At 35.1% G+C, this 27,314-nt stretch overlaps 1 protein-coding gene across 10 annotated transcripts in view; it reads left to right on the top strand.

The window, feature by feature from the left end:
* CNOT4 (CCR4-NOT transcription complex subunit 4) overlaps positions 1-27,314 on the top strand; it is a gene marked incomplete at both ends in the record, with an annotated part of 70,810 nt that overhangs the window by 24,365 nt on the left and 19,131 nt on the right. For 8 of the 10 annotated variants that reach the window (XM_084229714.1, XM_084229711.1, XM_084229716.1 and 5 more), the window contains 3 exons: positions 13,624-13,681; positions 15,853-16,102; positions 17,628-18,125. In XM_084229714.1, the coding sequence (XP_084085840.1) occupies positions 13,624-13,681; positions 15,853-16,102; positions 17,628-18,125 (806 nt within the window). Of the gene's footprint in view, positions 1-13,623; positions 13,682-15,852; positions 16,103-17,627; positions 18,126-22,921; positions 23,023-27,314 lie in introns of those variants that run through there. The other 2 variants (XM_084229709.1, XM_084229717.1) reach the window with 1 other exon arrangement.

Genomic DNA, 27,314 nt, shown 5'->3' with positions numbered 1-27,314 from the left:
TGAATTAGTCAGTTTTGCTAAAATTAATTATTTACATTAAAATGAATGCATAATAAAATTTTTTTCTTAAGTTATTTCTCACATTCTTTGATTTCACTCATTTTCTTCCATTCTGTGTTTGGATATGTAGAGCCACTGCATCTATGCAATTAAACACTGGAACAGTATAGTAAATGAGCTGGGTTATATTACTCCATTTAAGGAGACTATATTTTAAAAAGTTATAGAGCCACTGGTAAAACGTATTTATTTCAGAGGTTGGGATGTAAATAAGTATCAGGGTGTAGGGGTGATTAGATAAGGTTGTTGCTGCTTTTATTTCTTAGAATAGAAAAAATGACAAATGAGCAATTATATGCTTAAATTCAACTAAACATGGATAGTATATATTTTAAAAAGATAAACCTTTAAAATTGAAATATAAAATTAAAATGAATAAATGGAGACGTTACTTGCTTAATTTTTTAAAGATTGCCACCTCCTATGATATGTTTAGAATGGAGGATGTCATCTTTCAATTCAGAATTTTTTTTTTTTTTTTTGCTTACTAGTAATCAGAAGATTTATTTTTATTCACAGGGGTAGATCCTGGAGTTAAGAGAAAATTGCAACTAAAGTTGTATTTGCTAAACTACACTCTGTCCAGGTTTATTAAAGAGGCATTATTTTTCTTGCCAATGTAATAGCTAACTATGTCATGTTACTTAAGATGTGGCTATATGTTAGCAGCAAATAATACTTTAAAAGTTACTATATATTTGAAGCGTGTGTCAAAAAATTATACTCTATAAAAGCTACTTGTCTGTAACTTAAATTTGTCCTTTATGATAGCATATGTTGCAATCATAAAACATAAAAGTGAGTTTTTCTAAATGAATTTGTGAATATTTCATTTAGAAGCAACATGAATCAGTATTTGTATATAATAGTAACATGACAGTGATATTTGTGTCTTTTATATTGGACATCTGTCTAAAGTTATACCTTATAAATCCAAAATGTAACAAAATTAGTGCAGTCCCTGAGACTATTTTGACCTTTTAAATGTGATGAACACAGAAATGAGACTGCAGCATTTTTTCTCAATATTTGTTCTATATCACCTTCAGCCCTGGGAAGCGATCTTTTTCTTTGATTCTTCTACTCTGAAGTTGCTTGTCAATTGTAGAAATGAGCTAAGGGGCTATTGCAGAAATTTGGTTGGCAACCCATTTCACATCAGGGTTGCCCTGTAACATTTCCACCAAGGAAGTAAAAAGAAGTCATTCAGGTGCTACCTTTGGGGCAAGTTAGAAACAAGCAAAGTTGTTTGAGCAGGTGAGGCTCCAAATGGTGATGCAACAGTGCCAGAATAACAGCTTGCAGATAATTGTAAAATTTTTTAAATGTGTAAACAGAGTATTTAAATTACATATTAATAATTCCTTCTAGCTCTAAAATCTAGTAATTTTAGTGACTTTAAGGAGATTTGATGTAATAGTGTTTCTACCATGTTCTTCTTCCTCTAGAATAATGGTCATCAGCTACTAGGTGGCTCTCTTTAGACTAAATGAATCAGAATTTTAAGGAACAGAGTCTGGAAATATACTTTTTAACTTAAAATGAATAAACCTATATATGTATATGTTTTTAAAAAGTTGTATAATACTGGAGACTGACTGTTGGGTAACTGAAAAATAGCATATTCTTTGTCTTCCAGCTCTTAGCATTTTCAAAGCTGGTTGTTAGCTTCTGTTTTTGGTTCTGTCATGCTTTGGTTTAGGTCATTTATATTACCTGCTTTTATCCTAGAGAACCAATTAGTGTACTTCAACTTTCTTAAGCCTTTTAGTCCTTTTCCTTACTAGGCAACTTCTGTGCCCCCACTGCTTGGTGCTGTGCAAATGGTTGTTAGTCTTTCTTATTGACCATGGAGTGAACAACAAAACAGTTGCTTCAGAATGAAAACTAATTTTTAAGTATGGCTTGGGTTTAGTGGCAGCCAGTGTTAGGGTGCCCTGCTGGGAATGGCAAGCTCTAGGGTTTTGCCACCCCCTCAAGCTCACTGTGAAGGATTGGGTCAAAAGGGCCATGGCTGAGGGCCCTGGAGCTCCCTGTAGGGATTGGAACCTGTGACCAGAGCTACTGGAGGCAGCGAGGATGAGTCTCTAGCCAGACTCAGCCCCCAAATGACACAATGGGAGATGCTACAGAATCTCAACAACAGCATCCTCTATACCAGCTCTACTCAAGTAGTCTCCTACTGGTGGACATTCAACAATAATAGGTATTCTGTATTGAAGACCAGAATTGGCAGGAGGCTGTACTGGGCAAGGATGAATCCAAGACTAACATGCTATGCTTCTACTTCTTGGACCAACTGAACTATTAGTGTGGCCACTTCAGCCAGGACCTGAGTGCTTATTGCTACAGCAAAACTTGTGAAAAGTCTATTGGAAGTTTCAGACCTTTCCTTGGACCCTACCCAATTTTCTGAGATGATTTTTAATCTCTTTAATTCTGATCCAGGCTCAGAGGGTTCACTTGGAGCAAGGAGAGCCAGACCTCAAAGCACCTATGGAGAGCCAGCAGCATGAAATTGAATTCTAGATCCTGGAATTAAGATCTACAGTGGAGAAACTGGTGAAATCCATCAGCTAACTGAAAGACCAGCAGGATTCTCTGCTTCTGATGTAAGGCCCCAGAGAAGACACCCTCGTTGGACCCTTCTCAGGCTGGAAAGAAGCAAGTCCTGCAGGAAACTCTCAGTGAACTGGACAAAAAAAGATAGAGGTGTTAGATGCCTCTAAATTACTGCTGGACCGATTACCCTAAATGAGTTATTGCTGCTAAAGTTGGGGGGCATGGAAAGTTCAGCAGTAAAACGCCTGCGTTAGCGCCTCCTTCATCTACCACAGGTTGGAATAGTTGGAGAAGTAGTTTGTAGCTGGAACAAGGCTATCGTTTTACCTATCTCATCTGCTGAAGGGATTGAATCACCTTGTTAACTGTCAGACAGCAAATCAAAGGTAGGCCTGCAGTAGGCCTAGGCCACAGAGTTGCTACAGTCTATAATGCATTTGTGGTAGAAACCCAGTCCTACATTTCCCAAACTTCCACTGATAACCTCATCCTCAAGATTGAGAGCAGGCTTACTATATAAGCAAGGCTGCTAGTGAGACTCCAGAAGGATAGTGAGTCACTGACCATGGTATCATGGTCATTCCATTCTGTTGACAGGAATCCTCCTCAATTAAAAGGTTTCTGGAAGTTCAACATTCTGACTTCAGACCCTTGAGAAAAGGGGTAAAGTCAGGGTTTAATTTGCAATTTTAATTCTCTGGCTCAGGTAGAGCAATATTTAGATGGTTCTGGAAGAAGGGGTAATACAGGGCTGCTGGGTATGACAGAAAAACTGCACATTATCAGTTTCATGGTCAGTTTCAGATAGATAACACCTACCAGGGTCTGAAGCAGGAGCTGAAGACACTCATCCAGTATGTGGTGATTATTTCTAACATAAACCTACTCTGGTTGCCTGCATCTCATCTCTCTGTTTCATTCTGTTCCACTCAAATTCCCAGAATCAGCAGTTCTTTTCTAGCCTCTCCAGAGATCCCTGGAGCTTGCTGGGCTTTGTGCTCAGTTGGCAGTTCTCCTGCATTGGCTGAGGCTTCTACCCAGAGCAGCTGAGTGTGCTAAGGGACTACTGTTAGGACAGAATTCTGCAGTTGAGGGCACATTGTTGTCCTGGGGTCACTTCGCTAGATGAGAGAACTTCCCTCCAAGCTTTCATTCTGGACATGGCTGGACAAGATTCTGCACCGTTACGTGTCCACCTCAAGGATCTCTGGAATTTTAAGTGCATCATGGGCTTTGTAAGCTGGAGTCAAAAGTGACAGCTGCTGAAGATGACCATCTTTGACACTTTACAGTGAACTTGAAAAGGGTGCATTATCAGAAGGGAGCATTACCTGCTTCTGGGAGAAACATCAGGATAATGATAAGGTGCTTATTTATTTTATGCAGCCCTATATCAAACAACTATTACACAGATTCAATTCATCCACCAAACAACTGCTCACTGAGGAGAACATGCCCAGAATCCATGTATGTGCCCAGGATCCCTCCATTCTGTGAGATGATACTTTGGGTTACTACTGCAGAAAAAATTTAATCTCTAGGAATAGGGGAAATACCTGAAACATAGCCTCATTGTGGTCTCTAACAGGTAGATGAGCTACAACCACCACCAGAGCTTAAGCTGGAGCCAGAACTGGTGTCTTTAGAGTTGGAGTTGAGGCTGAACCATCTAGGTTTGGAGTTAAATCCACTGCCTGAAGCGAGGACTGAATCTTGGGCCAGCTAGCATGATATCACAAAGAATACCAGCCAAACTTGGGACCAGAATTGAAGTTGGAGCCTATTATAGAGCCATTCCCAGGGAACCCCCAGAGACAGCTGCTCTATGATAGGCTTCTGGTTTAGCTTCAGATGCAAATGAAAGTGAGGCCCTGTACAGAGCCTGTATCCTGGCTGGCGCTGTGCCTCCTGTTCAGTAAGAGGCCTTTAATGGCTACAGTTTTGTGCTGATCTGAGGGGTAGGGGAACCTGTAAATTTTTTGTTTGTTTTTATGTAATCAAACTGTGCAATCTGTCTTAGCATACCCAGTCCACTTACGTCTAATATTATTGGGGCTTGTTAGTTTTTGAGCGGAGAATAGTTCATTTCATTTCTTCATTAGTAAATGTGGTATTTGCTAAAAGTTTATTTTCCTTTTTTTTCGAACTTTCTTGAATTGGTAATTGGTGGGTGGATTTTGAGATAAAACAACAAATTTGTTGTAAGACCACACCTTAAGTGATATAGCTTAATAAGGAAGGAAATTTAAAACCAGATGCTAGAAGAGTTGTGGAAACTCTGACTTGTTAGTGGAAGCTTGGGTTATCTGCTTTCTGCTCAGACACTAGAGATCCAAGGAGTTCACTTTTATTGGAATTTGTAAATGTGCATTTTCCTGCTGTTGAGGATATACAAATATTTGCAGGAATTCTCCCATCTTTTCCATTTTTTGTATTGATAGTTGCATTTATAATGGCAGGTTTAACTGTAATTGTTTTTTTTATAGCCCACATAGGAAATAAAACAATTTTTAGTTATATATTATTCTTAAACCTTTCACTAATTACTCCCTCAATTTGTTATTCTTAAATTGAAGACTATATTAAAAGTGAGTGGAACATATATTTACTGTTATCTTGCCCCAATACAGATGTTTCAGCAGCTGTCTTTGCATTGATGACACTGATCGCGAAATTTTTTAATATCTGTCATAAAATTTTCCTGGGTAAATTTTTAGGTGTCATGAAATCAGTGCTTATGAAATTATAGTTGGCATGATGGGCAGGACAAGGACAAGTTATTCTAATAGTTGTTATTCAAAAACACTCAAGATTTATCTTGCATGCAATAATGTTTTCATCTGATGCCCTTGACTTTAGCAAGACTGAAGTCATCTATATTGAAAGTTATTATTTAGTATTTTTTAATGGTAATTGCTGGGAAAATGAACCAGGATCAAGACACTGACATTCTTCTTTTATAACACATTGACTTCATCCTTTAATTTTTATCACTACTGTTTCCTTTTAACTTTTAACAATTCCCATATTACAAGAATAGTGTGAGCTTGGGGGAAGATGGCAGAGTAAGTTGCGCTAGGAATCTATGTCTGTACCTGGACAACAGTTGCACTCGTAGACTCTGAACAAATATTTTGGAATTTTTTTAATCTGTTGAAGGCTTGCAACCTTCAGAGAAAGACTAGAGAAGTTAATTTTGGTCATATTTAGTTCTTTGTTCTTAGAACAGCAGTAGAGCAGTAGGTGTCTATCCCCATTCTCAGGCATAGACAGGCAGCTGTGCATATATTCCTGGAGTGTTTGTATGCAGCTTCAGAATATGAAGGTTCTTCAAATTTTGGGAATATCTGCTCTGATTTCTGATGACTACTTCTGATCAGATATGAAAACATGTGGCAGCCATTGTTACACCTATCCGCATTCTTGCAAGCCCTTCTTCCTTTGACTGAAGTGATTTCCAGGGGATTTAATTTTTGTTTTTTCCTTTTTGAGGGCCAGGTATTAAAGACTAGACAGTTAAAAAAAACAACTGCTCTATACAGGAAAAGTTAAGAAGTGACTGCATATCCAGGGAAAGGCTCAGAAAAGACCTGAGAAGACTTAAGTTTGTACCTAAGATTGCTCCAAGGTATAAACTTATACTTAAGGCTGCCTGTAACAATCAAAAAAGCAAAAACTAACCAAAAAAGCAAATCTTGGAGAAGGTAGGGAATCCATTTTTCAGAGATACCTCATTACTAGATTAAGTATTCAACAACAATAGAAAATCACAGGCATAGCAAGGAAAAATACGGCCTATTCAAAAGAAAAAAAAATAAATCAAGAAAAACTCCCTAAAGAAACCCTAAAAGCCAGTTATAAGACAAAAAGTTTAAAACAACTCTGTTAAAGATTTTTAAAGAGCTAAAGGAAAATGTGGAGAAAGTTAGGAAAATTATATGTGAACACAATGGAAGTATCCATTAAGAGAGAGGCTGAAAAGAAATTTTCGACCTGAAAAGTATGACACCTGAAATGAAAAAAAATCACTGAAGCAGTTCAAAAGCAGATTTGAGCAGGTAGAAGAAAGAATCTGACCTTGAAAAGACAATGGAAATGTTATCAAGTCTGAGGAAGACAGAAGGTTCAGAGAGAATGTTTAAAAAAATAATGACTGAAAACTTCCCAATTTGATGAAAGACATAATATAAACATCCAGGAAACTTAATAAAGAGACCTACACCATGGTACATTATAATCCAACATTGAAAAGCAAGAGTGAAGGAGAGAATACGAAAGCAGCAAGAGAAACAAACAACCACAGACGGGATTATCAGTATGATCATGAGCCGGTTTCTCATCAGAAGCTTTGGAGGCCAGAGGACAGTGGACCTATATATTAAAAATGCTAAAAGGAATAAACTACCAACCAAGAACCCTGTATATGGCAACACAGTACTTCAAGAGTGAAGGAGAAGTTAAGACATTCCCAGTAAAACAAAATCTGAGTGAGTTCATGATCTCTGGACCTGCCTACAAGAAATGTTCGAGGAGGTTCCGCACAGTGAAATGAAAGGACACTAGACAATCACTGGAGGCTCTCTGGAGAAACAGATTCCATAAAGATAAATAAATGGGAAATTATAAAAGCTGGTATTATTTTAATGGTAGTTTCTAACTCTGCTTTTGGTTTTCTATGTAATTTAAGACCAATTCATTTAAAGATGAAAAAGCAATCATTATTATAAAAGCAAGTATTCCTGTAATTTTTGTTTATAACTCCAAATCTTGTTCTTACATAATTTAAGAAATGGCATTTAAAAGAATTAGTTTATGTTTTTGGGATCCCAGTGTGTAGTTGTAATTTTGTGACAACTGTAGGGGTACAACCAACAGGGATGGCGACAGCTGTAAAGCTTCAGAGTTTTTGCATATTATCATTTATGTGGTATAAATTTAAACCAGAGTGTTATAACTTTAGGATGTTCAATATCATTCCTATGATAACAACGAAGAAGCTGCCTGTAGAATATATACAAAAAAGAAATGAGAAAGGAATGGGAGAAGGGGAACAATGGGACAAGTATTATAAACCTACAAAATAAGTTATAAAATGAGTTACTTGTGGGATGTCATGTATAGATTGATGTGATTGTAGTGAATATTTGAAAGTCCTGGAGAGAATTGTTTTTAAAAGTCTTTGTCACAAGAAAAAAAAAAAAGAAAGAAAATTTTGTAGCTATATAGGTGATGGATGGATGTTAACTAGAATTACTATGGTGATTGTTCATATTGTATACAAATACAAGTCATGATGTTGTACACCTGAAACTAGTGATTTTATATGTCAATTTTACTTTAGTTAAAATTAAGGAATTTAAACAACTCACTAGGATGGTTAAGGTAGTCCATGCAAATAGTAGCTAAAAAATACCAGGAATGACAATATTAGAATCAGACAAAATGGTCTTTAAATTAAAAAGATTACAAGACAGAGGACATTATCTATTAGTAAGAGGTTCGGAAGATGTAACATTTATCAACATTTACAAGCCTAATGACAGACTATGAAAATAGATAAAAACTGAGAATTGAAGGAAGATGTAATCCTACAATAACAGTTGGAGGTTTCAGTACTCCAATTACAGTAATGGATAGAGCAGTAAGAATAGTGCATTTAAACAACATATAAATCATCTATATCTAACACACATGGTTATCCAATAATAAGAGTACACATTCTTCTTAAGTGTTCATGGAGCGTTTTCCAGAATAGACCATATATCAGGAAACAAATGAAATATCTTAGATTTAAAAAGATATCATACTGATATCTTCTCAGACCACAACAGGATGAAGTTAGAAATCATTAACAAAAGGAAATATGAAAACTGTGGACATTAAACACCATTACCCAATTAATTTATCAAAGGAGAATGACAAGGTAAATTAGAAAAATACATAAAAATGAAAGCATCACACACCAAAGCTAATAGAAAATAGAAAAAGTAATACTGACATTAAAAAGATAACCCCGTGTTATCCTGTTAACCCCATGTTAACCCTGTGTTAACCACCTAACTTTGCAACTTAACTAGAGAAAAGAAAATGTAAACACAAAGCTAGTAGAAGGAAAGAAATAAGAAAGACTTGAAATAAAATAGATAGTACAGAAACAGGCAATCAGTGAAACTAAAAGTTTGGTCTTCAGTGATCAATAAAATTGAAAAACCTTTAACTAGATGCACTACAAAAAAGAAAAAGGCTCAATTTACTAAATCAGAAATGAAAGTATGGACATAACTACTGATTGTACAGAAATCAGAAGGATTATGGGAGAATAGTGTGACAATTATATGCCAATAAATTGGATAGACTAGTTGAAATAGACAAATTCCTAGAAACAAAACCCAACAAAAGTTAATCATGAAGAAATAGAATATTCAAATAGATAATACAATAAAAAGATTGAATCAGTAATCAAAAATTTCCCAACAATGAAAACCATCAGACCTGATGGCTTTACTGGTGAATTCTACCAAAAAATAAAGGAGAATTAATACCAGCTTTCTCAGACTTCTCCCAGTGTATTTAAACAGGACGGAATGCATCCTAACTCATACCCTGATACTAAAGCTAGACAAAGACAATAGAAGAAAACTATAGATAAGTCAGTATCTCTTGTGACTATTGATGTAAAAATCCTCAATAAAATACTAACAAATAATTCAACAGCACATTAAAAGAATTTTCCATTCTGACCATGTGAAATTTATTCCTGAAATGTAAGGATGATCCTAATATATGAAAATCAATATAATTTGCCAGATCAACTTCTGACCAAAAAAAAAAAACACTCATGTCGAAAAAGCATTTGACAAAATTCATTACTCTTGTCATGATGAAGAGCAACCTAGGAATAGGACATTTCATAAATACCATTTATGAAAACCTCACAGTGACTGTCATACTTATTTGTGGAAGACTGACAGCTTTTCCTCTAAGATGAGGAGCAAGACAAGGATGCCTGCTTTCACTACTTCTATTCAACATAGTACTGGATAGTCTTAGTTAGCCAGGGAAAGGCATTCAAATTGAAAAGAATAAAAGATTTGCAGATGATTTATATGTAGAAAATTCTTAAGATTACCCAAAAATGACCTGTTATTACTAATGAATTCAGCGTTGTAGCAGGACACAAAGTTAACACAAAAATCAGTTGCATTTCTATATAAATGTATTACATGCATTTCTGTTCCTGAAAAGGAAATCACAAAAGCAGTTTAATTTACAGCAGCATCTAAAATAATAACATACTTAGAAAATAAGGAAGTGAAAGATTTGTACAGTAAAAATCACAAAACATTTCTGGAAAAAACTAAATACATTAAGGGTAACACCCCATGTTCACTAACTGGAAAACTTGATAATATTAAAATATTATTTCCCCCCAGAACTATCTATAGAATCAATGAACTATCGAAATCTCAATGATATTTTTGCAGATAAAATAATCATCCTAACATTCATATGTAGGGCCTCCCCGCTGGCTCAGTGGGTTGAGCACTGCTCTGTGAAGCTGTCCGCAGCCTCTGAAGTGCTGGTTCGATTCCCAGCTGGCCAGGGAGATTCCCACATGGCATGGCAGATCTTTCCTGTCTTGCCCACTGCTCCCCTCAGCAGTGCTTTCAGTCCGTCTGCCTGTTCTGCTCCCTGCTCTGTCTCTGGTGAATCCTCTCACCCTCTTGTGCCTCTGACCTGTATCCCGGTTCTTGTATAAAATTAAATAAACCTTTAAAAAAAAATTCATATGTAATCTTAAGGGACCCCCAATAGCCAAAAACAATCTTGAAATAGAACAAAACTGGAGGGCCCACACGTTCTGATTTCAAAACTTACTACAAAGCCACACTAATCACAACAGTATGGTGTTACACAAAGACAGACATATAGGCCATAGTGGAATAGAATAGAGCCCAGGAATAAACTGTTAGACACTCATAGGTTAACTGATTCTTGAAAGGTGCCAAGATTAGCACTAAGAAAAGACAGTCTTTTCAACAATTGGTGCTGGGAAAACTGCACAATTATATAAAAAGAAAGATTGTATCTTTACCTAATTCCATATATGAAACTATTCAGTTTATTCAAAATGGATCTAAATGTAACACCTAAAACAAAATCATTTAAAGGAAACATAGTACATAAACTTCACAACATTAATTTGACAGTGGTTTCTTGGATGTAACAGCATAGGCACAGAAGAAAAAGGCAAAGAGAAAAAGACAATTCGAACTTGATAAAAATTTTTTAAAAATTGTACATCAGAAAACTATCCACAAAGTAAAATGTAAATACACAGAATGGGAGGAAATACTTGAAAATCTTGTGTCTGATAAGGGATTAATATCCAGAATATATAAAACACTTCTAAAACTCAACAACAGATGAAGCAATCTGATTTTAAAAATGGCAAAGGACTTGAATATATATTTCTGTGAAGAAGATATGTGAATAATCAATAAAGACATCAAAAGATATTTAACATCTTAATCATTAGAGAAATGTAATCAAAACTGCCATGAGATATCACCTCACACATTAAGACAGCTCTTATTAAAAAGCAGAGAAGGATATAGAGAAATTGGAACACTGCATTGTCAATGCGAATGTAAAATGATATATCTGAGGTGGAAAATAGTATGACAGTTCATCAAAAAATTAAGAATAGAATTATCAAGTGATTCATCAATTCCACTTCTGGCTAAAAGAATTGAAAATAGATCTTGAATATCCATGTTATAAGCAGCATTATTCATAGTATCTAAAATGTAGAAGCAACACACATGTCTATGACAGATGAATGGACAAACAAAATATCATATACACAAATGGAATATTATTGAGTCTTAGGAAGGAAAGAAGTTTTCTTGCATGTTGCAACACAGATGAGGGAGTTCTTGTTTGTGAAATAAGGTAATCACAAAAAGACAAATACCAGGGTACTTAGAGTAATCAAAAATAATGGTGGAGGGCCTCCCCGGTGGCGCAGCGGTTGAGCGCTGGGTTGCGAAGCTGCCCGCGGCCTCTGCGGCGCCGGTTCGATCCCCGGCTGCTCCCCGGCCACCGGAGGAGGGTCCCACATGGCGCGCAGACCTCTCCTGCCGCCTGCTGCTCCCCTCAGCAGTGTACTTGGTCCTTCTGCCTGCTCTGCTCCCCACTCTGGCTCTGGTGAATTCTGTCACCCTCCCGCACTTCTGACTGTACCCAGTGCATGTATAAACAAAACAAACAAACAAACAAATATAATAAATAAATAAATAAATAAATAAACAAAACATGCCTCCATAAAAAAAAAAAAGTAAAAAAAAAATAATGGTGGATGCTGGGAGAAGAGGGAAAATAGGAAGTTAGTATTAGAGTTTTCAGTTTTACAGGATAAAAAGAGTTATAGGAATGGGTGGTGGCACTTGCACAGGAATGTGAATATATTAAATACCCCTAAGTTTTGGCTTTAAATTGTTAATATGGTAAATTTTATGTAAAGTATGTTTTCCAAATTATTGCAAGTTTACCTCACATTAGCTGTATTAAAACACACTCTGTGCTTAAAATTTCCATTGACCTCTAGTGTCTGACCTCTGGTTTTCTTTTTATCTTACCTACCGTTGTTATAAAAATGTTCCTGAATGTTAACTTAATTAACTTTTCCCCTACTCTATTTCCAATCTTTTGATTCTTGACACACTAGCTACTCCTACCTTTAATATGTTCTTTTCCCCTTTCCATTCCTTTTCCTTATTGTGTAAATCTTTTTTACAAATTAGAACTCCCTTAGGAAGCATCCCCTCATTGCTCCACTTTTAGCGCCGCCTTTTTTCTAAAGACCAATGTCTTTTGTTGATTAGCCAATTCACTAAATAGTTGGCACTGACTGATAGATGCTGCTATGCGCCTGTCTGGTTTACTCAAGTATCTCTATACTTTAAATTCTTGGTATTATCTACTTAATAATATAACTTGATTTATTGATAAATAAGTAAGGATGTTCTTCAAGTAAATTTCAGACTTATTTTCAAATTCAAGAGCGTCTGGTAATATTCCTACAGAAAATATAGTTTGTATTCAAATAGCATACTAGCCCTTGTTTAACTTTTCTAAAGCATTTAAAATGTAGTGCCTGTAAGTTGTCCCTAAGTTGCTTGGTATATATTTCCAAGCAATAAAGTTGAGAAATCCGAGATCTTAATTATTTTGCTATAATATTAATCAGAATTAAGCCTCTTTCGTTCATGTGCTAGGTTAAATAAAGTTACAGAAGTGATTCACTAGGTCAGTGTTACAATGTGTATAAAAGATTTTGTTATATTTTTAGGTTAGACAAGATAAAATGGACTTGAAGTTAGCAATTCTCTGTTTCTTAACTGTGGTACTGGATTTTCTCTATATGGAAGTCAAGTTTTAAGGTTATTCTTTTTACAGTTTGCACAAAAGTTTTTCTGTTAGTCTTGCGCGTGTAGTTTGTGTATGTGTATGTACACATGTGCCTGTGCCTTTGGGCTTATGATTAAGATATTGAGGTATCAAAAGAAATGCATTGTTCTTAGTAACATAAAGAACATTTTAATAACTTTTATGCCCTTTGGTCAGACACCTAGAAAAATGGGTGAGTATTATTTGAAGAATTTTAATTGGGAATATTTTTATCACATGCAGAAAACTAAATTCTGGGGTTTAGACTTTTGACCTGTTGCCTTTTTTTCATAAACCATTATTTGTTTAATCCATTGTTTTTAGAGAATCTAATTAGAATCTGTAAATTCTTCAAGGGTAAGAATTTTATCTTACATGTACTTTTTTGAGTCCTCAACATTGGACCTAATGTCCAAGCACTACATCATAGTGCTTCAATAAATTTGAGATGATAAAATATTTTTTTTTTTTTAACTTGGAGCGGTTGGTTTTGTTGTGGAAAAGAATTGACTTTACTCTGATTTTGTTCAATTTGTTTTCTTTTTACAGCCCCATTGATAAACCTTCAGATTCTCTCAGTATAGGGAATGGTGATAATTCCCAGCAGGTAAGATTTTGATACTGTATCAATTCTTTTATCTGCCATTCTCCCAAAACAAGCTATTTTTACATAAGTAAATTTTCCAGACAGTGAAAAGCACTTTAAATACAGAAACTATTTTAAAATGCTTTTAATGGACATCTTCTGTTAAATGTATTTTTAGCCTCATAATTTAACCCGTTCTTGATGACTCAGAATTATCATTATTACCATGTGTTATTGTGATATGTGGCATTACCCTAATGTTCTTTGAGCCTGCTGATATTATTGATCTTTTCAACTATATCCAAAATAGTCCCAGATTAGTAGTGTATCTTCTGTAGTTCTTGATTTTAAGAATTGTTTCTCTGCTATAAGTTCCTTTTATCTCTGGCTGTTGACTTTAATTTTCTATTTCTCTCCAAGTCCTTTCCCATACTTTCCTCCTTTCTACAAATAACTTTGGGTTTTGAATGGTAGTTTTATTTAAAATTATAAGCACAATCATATCCTGGGTGAACTTCTGATTTTTAGAGTCTGCTTTATATCATCTTGTCTACTTGTTAGTTTTTCACTGCTTAATATTCCGTACATCTTTTTACATTGGTAGAAAAAAAAATTATAGTTTTAATTTATTATTTTCTATATATGTATAGTTTTAATTTCTTCCATAAAGAATGACCAGTTCGCCACAATGTTTGTGAGAAACTGAAGAGATCTGTAATACAGGGCTTTTCCAGATTTTTGCTCACAAATTCAATAAAATAATTTAATAATCTTGTACTTTTTTAGATTTATATTAGGGCCTCCCTGGTGGCGCAAGGGGTTAAGAAGCAAACTATGAAGCTATCTGCAGCCAGTGCAGCATGAGTTTGATCCCCGGCCAGTAAGCTACCCACATAGCGCAGCAGACCTCTCCTGACTCACACGCTGCTCCCCTCAGCAGTGTATTTTAGTAGATCTGCCTATTCTGCTCCCCACTCTGTGGTGAATCCTCTACCCCCACACCTTTGGCCTGTACCCCAGTTTTTGTATGAATAAATAAATAAATCTTTAAAAAAACATTTTTTCTTAAGTTGAAAGTAGTTGCAAAGGATGTAATTTCCAGCATAGTGTAAATATTTTTATTTTACATAAAAGCATTACAATGTTTTTAATGAGATCTTAGAAGTTAAATTATCGGACCATTTTGTTGCTGCCTCATCAATTTTAAAACATGCCCTAGCTTCTTTAACAATTAGAAATTTTATATCATTCCTTTTCCTCCTTGAACTCAATTTCCTTTTCCACTGCCATTACAGACTTTTTTTCTTAATGCAGTATAATTTATGTTTGACAGGCATATATTTATTTCAAATAAAAAGACAAAAATATTTTTGCTGACATAAGACTTTGAATTTCAAATTTCTTCTGAATTTTTATTTGTAGTTTTGATTTAATCAAAGTAAATTTACACAGGAATAGATTTTGATAAAAATTTGTCTTTAACATAAATGCTGAAAATATATTGGAAATTTGTCTCTTAATAAGATAGCTAGGGCCATTTTAAATTTAATTCTCAGATTTCCCTAGATAGGTAAAAGGAGGCAGTTTCCAGCAGCAACTCTATAGTGTCTTTATTTTTCTGAATGTGTGTGCTGAGACATCTTGTTCCTATAGCAAAGTAGATGGAAGGAATGACATCAGTATCATTCAAATCTTTGAACTCTTTCTGAATTAATACCTAGATCATATAATGATTTATCCTATAAAGTATTTTTAATGACATTTTGGGAAGTAACTTGATTTTGATTTTTGTTCAAAAATTAAAAAATTGGAAATTGCCTAGATGGCAAGAGAATCTGAGAGTCACTCTTTCATCTCTGTTATGAATATTCCTAGTAAGTTTTTGTTTGACTTCCTAGGGAGTTTTCCTTCTGGAGCAAAATACTGTAGTTAGATCTCAGAGAATGGGAAATATACATTCCTTTGAAAAGTAAGAAAAGTTAGGTTGTATAAGGAGAGGAGATCAACTTTGTCTTTTCAGGAGGGTTGGTTTTAGAAGAGTACTTGGATTTCTGAATATTCATATTCTCAAAAAAAAAGCACTCAAGTATCACTGACCGAAGATCACTGCTCTGTTCCATTTAGCCCTGTTAATTGTGGCTTATTTAAAATGTGTAAATTCATATTGATTATTCTTTTCTTTTTTTATTTAGATATCTAATAGTGATACACCTTCACCACCACCTGGTTTATCAAAATCCAATCCAGTCATCCCCATCAGTTCATCTAATCACAGTGCACGGTCACCTTTTGAAGGGGCAGTAACTGAGTCACAGTCGTTATTCTCGGACAACTTTCGTCATCCCAACCCTATCCCAAGTGGGCTTCCTCCTTTCCCCAGTTCTCCACAGACATCCAGTGACTGGCCTACGGCACCAGAACCACAGAGCCTCTTCACGTCAGGTATATAACAGTACTGCCACATGGTAGTGATTACGCACAGACTAGCATGGAACCCTCGATGGACATGTTTTTTATCCTTTTTCTCCCCACTCCTTTTTTCCTGAAAGGTGTAAACATTTAAACTGTATAGAATTGGATGGTTAGATAAGTTGTTGTATGACCTAGAACTTACTATCTTAACAGACTTTTCAGAAATCAAGGGTTTAGGTTATTTTTTCTGATAATATGATGCATATTTCTCTAGGAAATTTTAAAGATTTATATTTTAAATCAGATTTGTATTTGTATAATTAAATTGAGGGTATTTTTCCCATGCCGCATCTCACCAACAAAGAGATATATGTTAATATTAAAAGTTATGTTTTGAGGGCCTCCCCGGTGGCGCAGTGGTTGAGCGCTGGGTTGCGAAGCTGCCCGCAGCCTCTGCGACGCCGGTTCGATCCCTGGCTGTTCCCTGGCCACCTGAGGATGGTCCCACATGGTGCGCAGACCTCTCCTGCCGCCTGCTGCTCCCCTCAGCAGTGTACTTCGGCCCTTCTGCCTGCTCTGCTCCCCGCTCTGGTGAATTCTCACCCTCCCGCGCTTCTGACTGCACCCAGCACATGTATAAACAAAACAAACAAACAAACAAACAAACAAATAAAAACATGCCTCTATAAAAAAAAAACTTTAAAAAAAAAAGTTACGTTTTGACATTTTGAGCCATTTTCATTTTTATTCATTACTACTGAATGTGAAGAATAGCATAAAATTAACATTGACAATAGCACCTATGGACAGTTTAAAAAACTGAAAATTAGATACATTTTTCATTAAATTACATTTTTTCAGTTTATAAACATCAGGTATTCAGAATTATTTAATGATGATTACATTTTTAAAAATTAACTTTAATAACTGCCGGATCATATTTATGATTTCATTTAAATGACTTACTCTGGGTTTTGATTGTAAATGGTTGACAGTGTGACTTGAGTATCAAGTACTTTGTTTCCTTTGCTTAGCAAAATCAATCTATGTCATTCAGCTTTTAAATTGGTAACTTAACAGTGAAATTATTGCTAGAGGGACTTCCTGGTGGTGCAGGGGTTAAAGTCTCAGCGCAATCAAGCTATTGCCAGCTACTGCAGCATGAGTTCCATCCCTGGCCAGGGAGCCAAACCATATATGGCACAGTGGACCTCTCCTGTCTCACCCACTGTTCCCTTCAGAAGTGTATTTAAGTAGATCTACCTGTTCTGCTCCCCACTCTGTCTTTGGTGAATGCTCTTATCCCCCCTCATCTCTGGCCTGCACCCCACTTCTTGTCTGCATAAATAAATAAAATATATATATTTTTTTTAAAAAAAGAAATTATTGCTAGAAAAATGATACCTTTTGTAATTTTATAATCTTGATGTGCTAAGAAACCATGCCGATTTATATATATATGACTTGTAATAGGACCCATTAACTTTAGTGCAGATTCCCTTTAAGTGTGAAGGTGAGCTGTGTATTTTAAACTCATTAATTTTCTTCCCAACAGAGACAATTCCAGTATCGTCCTCAACAGACTGGCAAGCAGCATTTGGCTTTGGTTCTTCTAAACAACCAGAGGATGACTTGGGTTTTGATCCCTTTGATGTCACTCGAAAAGCCTTAGCAGACCTGATTGAAAAGGAACTGTCAGTCAAAGACCAGCCTTCCCTTTCGCCCACATCTCTTCAAAACTCCTCTTCACACACTACAGCCGCCAAAGGTCCTGGCTCTGGATTTCTGCATCCTGCTGCACCTACAAATGCCAACTCTCTCAATAGTACCTTTTCAGTCTTGCCACAGAGGTTCCCTCAATTTCAGCAGCATCGAGCGGTTTATAATTCATTCAGTTTTCCAGGCCAGGCAGCCCGCTATCCTTGGATGGCCTTTCCACGCAATAGCATCATGCACTTGAACCACACAGCAAACCCCACCTCAAATAGTAATTTCTTGGACTTGAATCTCGCGCCACAGCACAACACAGGTCTGGGAGGGATCCCTATAGCAGGTAGGTTCATTTATAGCCTTTGAGAATTTGTGAATAACTCATGCCTTCAGGTTGTTGGGTGGGCCTGGGAGGGAGCTATTGAATAACAGAGAGCATTTATCATTAGTTTTGGAAATTTCTGTGGGAAAAAATTTAAAGTCCTTGTCATAATCTAAACATTTTTAATTGGATGGATGCCTTGTAATATTGAGCTTTATAAGGATGGTGGAGTATTATACTGAGTTACTGCTCGAAAGCATTTTACTAATATCAAACTTTCAAGTGGCACATAAATGCAAAAAGAAAAAAATGGGCTCTGAAATTACGGTGCTATAAAGTCCAACACCACGGTAAAAATTCTGATTACACATTCTAAAACAAATTTTTAAAGATGGTAATTAATTAGTGAGAGCATCAGGGATAAAGCCACCCTATGACTACTTTTGGCAATTACTTATTTTGACTGAGGCACACATGTACACACACGACAAACCTGTGCTATATATTAATAAAGTACCTAATATTTGAGAACTCTGATTATTAATGTTTCACAGACATATCATATGTGACTATACTTTCTGTGAAAAAGAAATTTTTCAAGGAGAGATATTTTCCCTTTTGGTCTGTCATGTTTTTATTTCTGGGGAAAATATTAGGTTCCAGTAAATGATGCCAGAATACTTCTGGTTTTGTACTGCTACCCTTGAGGATTTCAGAACTTTTGGGTCTTAAGGTCCCTTTTAACGTTTTTTAGATCAAGGGACATCTATAGCTAAAGGAATCATTCTTACTAATAGTTTTTCATTTAATTTGGGCTTTAAAGAATGATTGGTAAGAAAGAGAGTTTGTTCCTCTCCTGATTCTGTCAAGTAAAATAAAATAGTTCCTCATTCTGTTGCATATTCATAAAATTAATTTTTATCCCTTTTCTTGGGCTTTAAAGACCAAGGCATGGCACAGTGTTATTTTAATAATGTGCTGTACCAGCAAAGCGTTCATTCTTTTGTTTTTAGAAGGGGTAATAGGTAAATTTACAGAGATCCATCAAAGTTCTTTGCCTCTAGGCCTTTTGCGACCAACATTTAATTTTCAGTGCAGTAGGTGGGTTATGAGAAAAAGGTTTGTGGCTGGTGATATAGTGAAGTTAATAGTTGGTATAGTGAAATTAGTTTGCTCATGTTTAATAGCACCTCATGTAGTGCTTTGCACATTGGTGGGACTTATGATACTTGTTTATGTAGTAGATAATCTAGAATGACATTTTTCAGTCCTCCCCTTCTACATGATTCCCACTTGTGAGTTGCCAAGTGTTCAGTTCCCAATACTCCTTTTTGTCTTCCATCCAAGACAGCATATTAGACTGTAATTTGGTCTTTTCGTTTTAATCTTTTAAAGATATGACATTCAATTACCAATAGTGTATCTCATAATTGATTATAACATTGAAAATTAGTTAAGTTCCCCTAAATATTCCAAACACTTAAAAATAAAACAAACCAATTTACAGTGAACATTTGGGTTTCTGTTTGCCCAATGGTGAACTAGGCCATGTGGCTAATAAAAAGAGATATACTGTCTTTAGGTACTTTACAGTGTAGTTGAAGAGGTGAAATTAAGATTTTGTATGAAAGTGATAACTATGATAATAGATGCTAAGAAACATCAGCGGAGCCTATAATTGTTGGGGTGGTTTTATTGATGAAGTAGGCATTGATCTGTATTATGGTATCTTGGATTTTGATTAGTAGGAGGGAAAGAGAAGGGCCTTTTATGTTGATGAAAGCTCTTGAATAAAGGCATAGAGGCAGGAAGTACTAGGTCATTACATTAAGAAGCAATGGAATTGCCTTCTGTAACAGGAGGTGCTTTTGATATATTGTATAGATACGATGAAAAGATGGAGTGTGCTGACAGAAAGGCAGACAGCATGGCCTCTGTATATTAGGAAGGAGGATGGCTTGTGGAACTCTGGTTCTTAGCTTACCTCATCTTGTGCTTTTATTTGACTTACTGCACGGCCATCTTTGATACATTATTCTGTCAGTTTCAGTTATTGTTACTGTCCATTAGCCCATAAAGAGCAGTTTTAACCCAAATACTCAAACCAGTAGATATTCTGGAAATGCCACAGTGATAATGAATAGTGGATTGTGAGTGTAGTTGTCTTCACGTTAGTCATTTGAAATCTTCATCTAAAGGAACGTTATGAAAACAAAATGTGGCATTAAGTTATGGGCCTAACTTTGTGGGGTTTTTTCCTTTTAACATACACTTAATTATATAGCATAAAATACTCTTTCTCCTCAGAAACTCTTAAGTCACCAACTGTAGGTTCTGAATCATTGTTATGTTTTGGGGGAGGTGGGGAGAATTTTCTATTTCAGATTTTCATTTTCTGCTGTGTTTACTTGCTTGGTATTTAAATGGTGACTTATATTAAGCTTATTATTAGCTTATTTTTAAGGCTCTGATGACTACAGAAATTTCATTTTTAATGTATCAAAATATTTAAAATTGTTATTAAGAGTCACACAGAATCCTCTCATAGCTTATAGACATTTGACAGCTACCTCAGGGAAACTGAATGTGTTATGCCTCAAAACAGAATAGTTGTATAATTGTAGCTAGATGATTTAGGGTTTTCAGAAACAGCCATAAGAGAGTAAAATTCAGCAAAATGATGTGCATCTTAACTGTTTAGTTTAATATCAAGGCAATATCTAATCCCTCCCTCCAAGTTGTAACTCATTTGTACTTAAGTTGAACTATTGATGTAGGTTCAGCTTTGTATCTTGTAGTGGTTATCATGGTATCTTACTGTAGGGTAGCTGTTGCAGGCTTCATAATGGATAGTACATGTTGTTTCAGTGAGACCTACCTCTTGGTTATGCTTAAACAATATTCTGCATTAGAAAAGAAGCATGTGTGTATTCTTTGGATAAGCAGAGCAAACTAGGATCCTTGCCTGTAGGACAGATACTTAGAGGTATCAGTCAACTAGATATCACATAGATACCGTGACTGTTTGTTCTGTATTCATATTTAAATTTTTAGTTTTAGTTTGTTTCAGTTCATTATTAAAGATTAGTATATCTGAAACCTATCATGGGAAGGACAGTTGCCAGAGGTTTGACAGAAATGTGGCTTCCATTTCCTTTGCATAGTTGAAATGTTTTTGTGCTTAAAATTAGTTATTTCCTTAATTTGTGAAATCTTTTTAGCAGTATTTTCTTGGCTGCGTATCCAGTTCAGATGGTTTGGAAGAGTTTTTGAAAATTTTTGAGGGGAAACTTTGTAGGCAGTTATAGTGGGTCCTTTCAGATCTTTATTATTGGAACTATGTGCTTTCACTTTAGAAAGTGACTTACCTTGCCCAATTCTTCCACTTTAGGAATGTCAAAAGTTTGTTCCAGAAAGGTTAAATTACTTGCTAAAGTGACATGTTCAATTAATAGGAGAATTAGGATAAGAACCCAGATCCCACATTCAGTTACTGAAATGTTTTTTCACTACAACACTGATGCACTCCATCATATATGAAGACCACTTGGCTTTCTTCCCGTAGTAATTGATTGTTGCTCTCACATACTTGCAGATTCCTTTTTATCAACAATACCTATTTGTGAAAAAATTAGCCCAGACCAGGGTTATGGCCTATAGTTTTTTAAAAGATGAATGAAATTTATTCGCTTGATGAAAATTAATCTCTTGCTTAGACCTCTTTAATACCATGTTTTTACCAACAACTCTAGTCTAAATTTTCTTGACTCAGCCTCCTTGTTTATGTACTTGGGGTTTATAGACTGCCGATTTACTGAAAAAATATGAAATAACTTGTTCTAAAGACTGAAAGTCTTTTTCTTCCTGATGCCAGTTAAGCTGTCTTTCTAAATGTAATATTGTAGAATTGTTTTTCAAAGAACTTCTGCCAGGTGTTTTTATTCCATAATGCTCAAAATTATTTGGAAAACAAACAATAATAAGCTCTAAGTCTGTAAGCATTGTTTCAAGATCCACTTAGAAAAATACTTGAAACTGTTTAGGGTTGGATTTTTTTCATGTGTTTTGTTAATTCAAATTTCACATATGAGGGCATTTTTCTTTGTTTCTGATTTAGCTGTTTTAACAGTGACTAGATTGAATTTTGAGTCATGGGTGAAACAAGTCACTTGTAGTCATATGACAAGGACAACTGATCTCATTTCATGTATGGTTCTCTGACCTAGAAGTAGTCATCTCACTTTCAGTCAATTGGATCATTGTATTCTTAGCATTTTACTATTTTCCAATTACTTCAAAAATATACATTGAATTTTCAGATGCTCTGTTAATTTTCTAAATTAATATTTATATCATTTTATTTCTTTTTACTACACATAGTTTCTGCTTTTAAAACATGTTGTTTTTCCCTTCTAAAAGTCACGTTTTTCACTCCTATGAATTTAGTTTTAATTTTTTCACAAAATACTACTCACTTTAGGAGTATCTGAATTTATAAGGGGTCCAATTGGCTTGGAAAAGAATGGCTTTCCTGGTCTTTCTCTTTTTTCTTTTTGTATATTTATAATCCTGAATCTGTTATATTTGTTCTTAAATCTAACATAGTATTAAATTATGGGTGTGTTTAGAGTGTAACTACTTTCTAGGTACTTGATAAGTTTATATTTAAAAATTTATGTCTTGTTTCACACCTGGATTCCAACCGTTAAGCATGTATTTTATATATGTGTCAGTATTCCAGATATTGAAATCATTTTTAAAGGGACTGTTAACAAATCTAGTCACCCATAACTAGACCATGACTGACTTTTCCACAGGGGAAGAAGAGGTGAAGGTTTCGACTATGCCACTGTCAGCCTCTTCCCATTCATTACAACAAGGACAGCAGCCTACAAGTCTCCACACTACTGTGGCCTGACAACAGAACTGAGAGGAGAGGATTAGACTCTGGGGTGCTTGCATGGGCAACCGGATTTTTGCATGATTCCTTTCTGATTTTGCATTTAATGTATACACCCAAAAGAGCCAATATAAACGTTCCTCATGCCTACAACTAGTGTGTTACCTCATAGTTGCTAAAGTATTTCTTCATTAGGCCTTTAACACCATTTATCAGCATAATAATTTTGGCATTGTTTCTCATGAGTGATAATATTTTTAACTCACACAAATAAACTTGTAGTACTAATTAAGATCCCAGCTGAGATTAGCTAGAATTGTTCTTATTTGGCTATATTACTGAAAATATACAAAGGTAATAAGTAGTTCTTTGTTTTCCGGTTTGTGAAAAAAAATGGTAATATCCTAATATACTCATGAAAATTTTGAAAATTAAGAAGATCATGTCTATTACATTCTTTGAATACTCGAGAAGAAACAATACATATAAAACAGAGTTGGTGGTGTCATTTAATGCTCAGAAGGATGTTGTCAGCAATTGTTTTTAGTTGTATGGATTTATATCCTATATTATGAATTACATGTTTAGAAACTGTTTTTGTTCTCTCATTTGCACATTTGCACTTTCTTTTTGAATGGTTGTTAATTATATGTAGACAGTTAAAAGATAATTATTATAGACTAAATGCAATATAATCTCTTTTCTAATGCACTGACTAGTATACCAGGAAATGCCTCAGAAATGGAATTTCAACTTAAAATTGATTTATCAGAGACTTGAATATGGGGTCCACGTTGTGAGAAACAACTATAGTAGCTTAACATTTTTATTGAACATACAGTAGTTATGGGTTATCTGTTTGGAAATTTCATTGTTTAATAATTAAAATGTGATAATAAAACTATATCACAAGTACTTGACCAGAATGAGATTAAGGAGGAAGAGAAGAGTTTGAGGCTGGTCTAAAATTAGGTCACATAAGTTGTCATAGATAACTTTAGTTAATCACGGAATGGTGGATTGCTTGATAGGACGTAATATAAAGCAGTGTTTTTGGGTAGTACATAAGGTCTTGAAATAATTTTAAACCGATAATGAAAGAAAATAAACTGAATTCAATTCTGAGCAATAGACAAAAGCTGAATTCAAATGGCATGACCCTATTCTGCCTGAATTAAGCATCTGGGAAGAAAAAGGAAAGTCAGGTCTCTTCTTAAGATTTGCAAAAAACAATTGTGATAAAAGATATACCTTAATTTGTTAAAAATATTTAAAAAGTCATACAGATACCAAAAAGGAAGCCTAAAGATTTAAAGCAACCAGAATAATAACTTTATTAGGAAATGATACTTAATATTATGCTGCAGTTTTCAAGATTACTTCTCTATATTAGGTCTGTTTACCTTCTGTTAGATATAATACAACAAATTAAATGACTTGTTGAGGTATAGTGGGAGTAAACTAAAATCTGTTTTTAGGTGTCCTTCAATTTGGTTAACCGAGGCTATAGAAACAGCTTATTATGTAGCCTTTGAAATTATTTTTATAAAATTCTGCACAGCTGATAATCTCTTTCTTATTAAGAAGTGACTTTAGCACAGCATTATAAGAAATCTAGAAAATAAGGTATTGTAGTCTTACACAGAAGCCTTTTGTCATGGGATAGTTATGGTTTCATCTTTGCTATAAGAGGCCACGGCATCCACTTGATGTCTCCTGTGGTGCTGAGGCTGCTGGCCTTTGTTAACAGACGAGGGCCCTTCTCCAGCCTTCACCACAAGCCTTTCGTCACCTGGATCTTCTTACAAATCTCCATTTACTCACTTCTCACTACTGAGAGATACACGTTAAACAAGGCTTCTCTCCTTTGGTATCTTTCTCTCACGTTTCTAGCCAATGCCAAAAAACTGTCAGGTAGTTTGCCCGGACTTGACAGAGTCCTACATAGATTTCTAGAACTGTCTTCCTGCCTACTTCTTTTCTTGCCACACTTCCACACAGTCTTACATCAGAAAAATGGTCCTTGTGCAGTGAGACTTGAACTTACATACTTTCATATGAAATAACTGAAGATTATCATATAACTTTGTAAATTGCAATATCTTATAAACCTAAGAATAATAAGCCTCACGGTTTTGCTTATTTAACATTTCATATAACATGTTTATTTTTTAAAATGAATTCTTAAAATCATAGGCATTAATTATACAAAAGTATGCAAGAAATTATGCAACACATGGAAGAAAGAACTGCTTGACATGGCAAGTAAATGATGATGCCAAATGATGGTACAGAATGAGAAATCCTAAAAGATTCAAATTAGTCTTTGATAAATTCTTCATGATTAAGCCATCATACACAAGGGAAGTTTTATATGCTTTTATATCCACCTCCTTTAAAAAGCAACCAGTCTGTTCTTTAGATCAGCTATTTTAAACCTGAAGTCTAGAACTCTTTGAAAGTAAATACACAGTTGTGATTTTTTTTTTTTTTTTTTTTTTGGGTATAGGTATAGATGTCTATTTTATTCTCGGGAGAAATCTGTGGTGCTTAGGTTTATAAAGGGTTTGCTGACCCTCCCCCCTGAAAGAAAAAGTTAAATTGCTTAGAATTGTTTTTAGTGTCACTATAGGAGATAGAGACCTCTACTAAATGATTTTAGTCATGCCCGATGAATGTCAAGTGCCTCTTTTCGTGGATTCCATTAGAAAATATTTCCTGATTGAAAAATACTTTCTTTTTCATTCTGTTGAATTTTGTTTTTCCAGGTGGTGCTTTTGTATACTCTCCCTTATTTTAACATTAATTAAATATTTGAGTGCCTATTCTGTATAGTGACCTGAGTTAGATCTTAAGGGATACAAGATTGAATAAAGTACAGACCCTGTCATCAAGGATAACATTCTGTTGACAGTTTTATTTCAAATAAAATGGCTTTGTCTTAAGGTGTAGTGATAAATGTATATCTGTTCTTAGATATCGTTGAGTTTGGTTAACCGAGGGTGTCAGACCCTTACTTTTGTAAGGTCAGTTTTGATATATTTTAATGACAAGAACAGCTTTAGCAGGCCAGACTCATTTCCTTATTCATCTCTCTGACAATGGCAGTAGAAGGTATTGAACACTGATACTTGACATTTTAAAATTTTAATTTGGAGAGACTGAAAAAAAAAATCTCCATAAGGAAGACTAATATTCAGTATTTAAGTATTTCTCAGTTGAGTGTGTAAGTGTGTACCCGCGCGTGTCTCTGCCTAGTGTGCTGGGAATTATCTTGAACTTTCTGTATATGTTGCTTTTTTTGAAGAAAACAGCTTTAATGCATTGTGTCTGTGCACATTTTTACTGACCTGGCTCCTACTTGTGCAGTATTCCAAGCACCTTCAAGACTGCCAGAGGGCTATTCTGCTGTGACACAGCTCAATAGGGAATTACTGCCACAGAGCCATTGCCTCAGAAAGCCAACAGAAAGGAACAAAGTGCAGGTGCATTGAAATCTTACAAAATAAAGATTATTGTTATTGATATATACATAAAAGTGGGAGACATTTTATCTTATAGAGTTGTAAGGTTTTAGATTGTTTGATCATAACATTTTCACAAACCTGCTTAATTGACTTTAAGAAATGGATGTCATACAATTGAAAAAAATTTTTTTGAAAAAAATTATAAAGTGGTGATAACCCAAAACAACAATTTTTGTGTTTTTCTGCAAAATAAGGCTACAGTCAATAATCGGTATTAAGCCAGAACTTCGTCCCTTACTGCTGTATCTCTTTGCCCTCAGCCTTTTTATCTGAGCAAGTACCTACTCTGTGTCTCCTGTTTCTGAATAAATAGCAGCAATAGAGGCAGGTAGTCACAGAGCATGTTTAGTGAACTAGTCAGACATTGTGATGTTATCAAAGTAAAAATAGGATTTAGAGAAAAAAGTTATTCGAGCTGGTTCAGGGAAAGGCCTCATAAAAGTATAGGACTTTTTTATTTTGAAGAATGGCTTATATTTAGATAATAGAAGGGGAAAATACAGAAAAGGGAGTAAGTTAAAAAAAAAAAAAAACCAAGGCATAGGAGGGAAGCACAGTTAGGAGGTGGGCTTCTCTGCGGTGTGAGGGTCATGTGGGGAAAGTGGTTAAGTGTGCTAAAGCTTTAAAAACCAGGAAGAAGTGTTCATACTTAATGTATATGTATGTAGACAGAGACAGCAGAGAACTATATATCTTGGTAAAGATTTGACTTGAACACAGTGCTTGAACAAGATTAATTTGGTAATACATTTGCTTGAAATTAGGACAAGTTAGAAGTACGTC

The sequence above is a fragment of the Talpa europaea genome (assembly GCF_964194135.1).
Source record: "Talpa europaea genome assembly, chromosome: 3".
Lineage (NCBI taxonomy): Eukaryota > Metazoa > Chordata > Mammalia > Eulipotyphla > Talpidae > Talpa > Talpa europaea.
The sequence above is the reverse complement of the archived record's forward strand: the minus strand, read 5'-3'. Positions and strand labels throughout refer to the sequence as shown.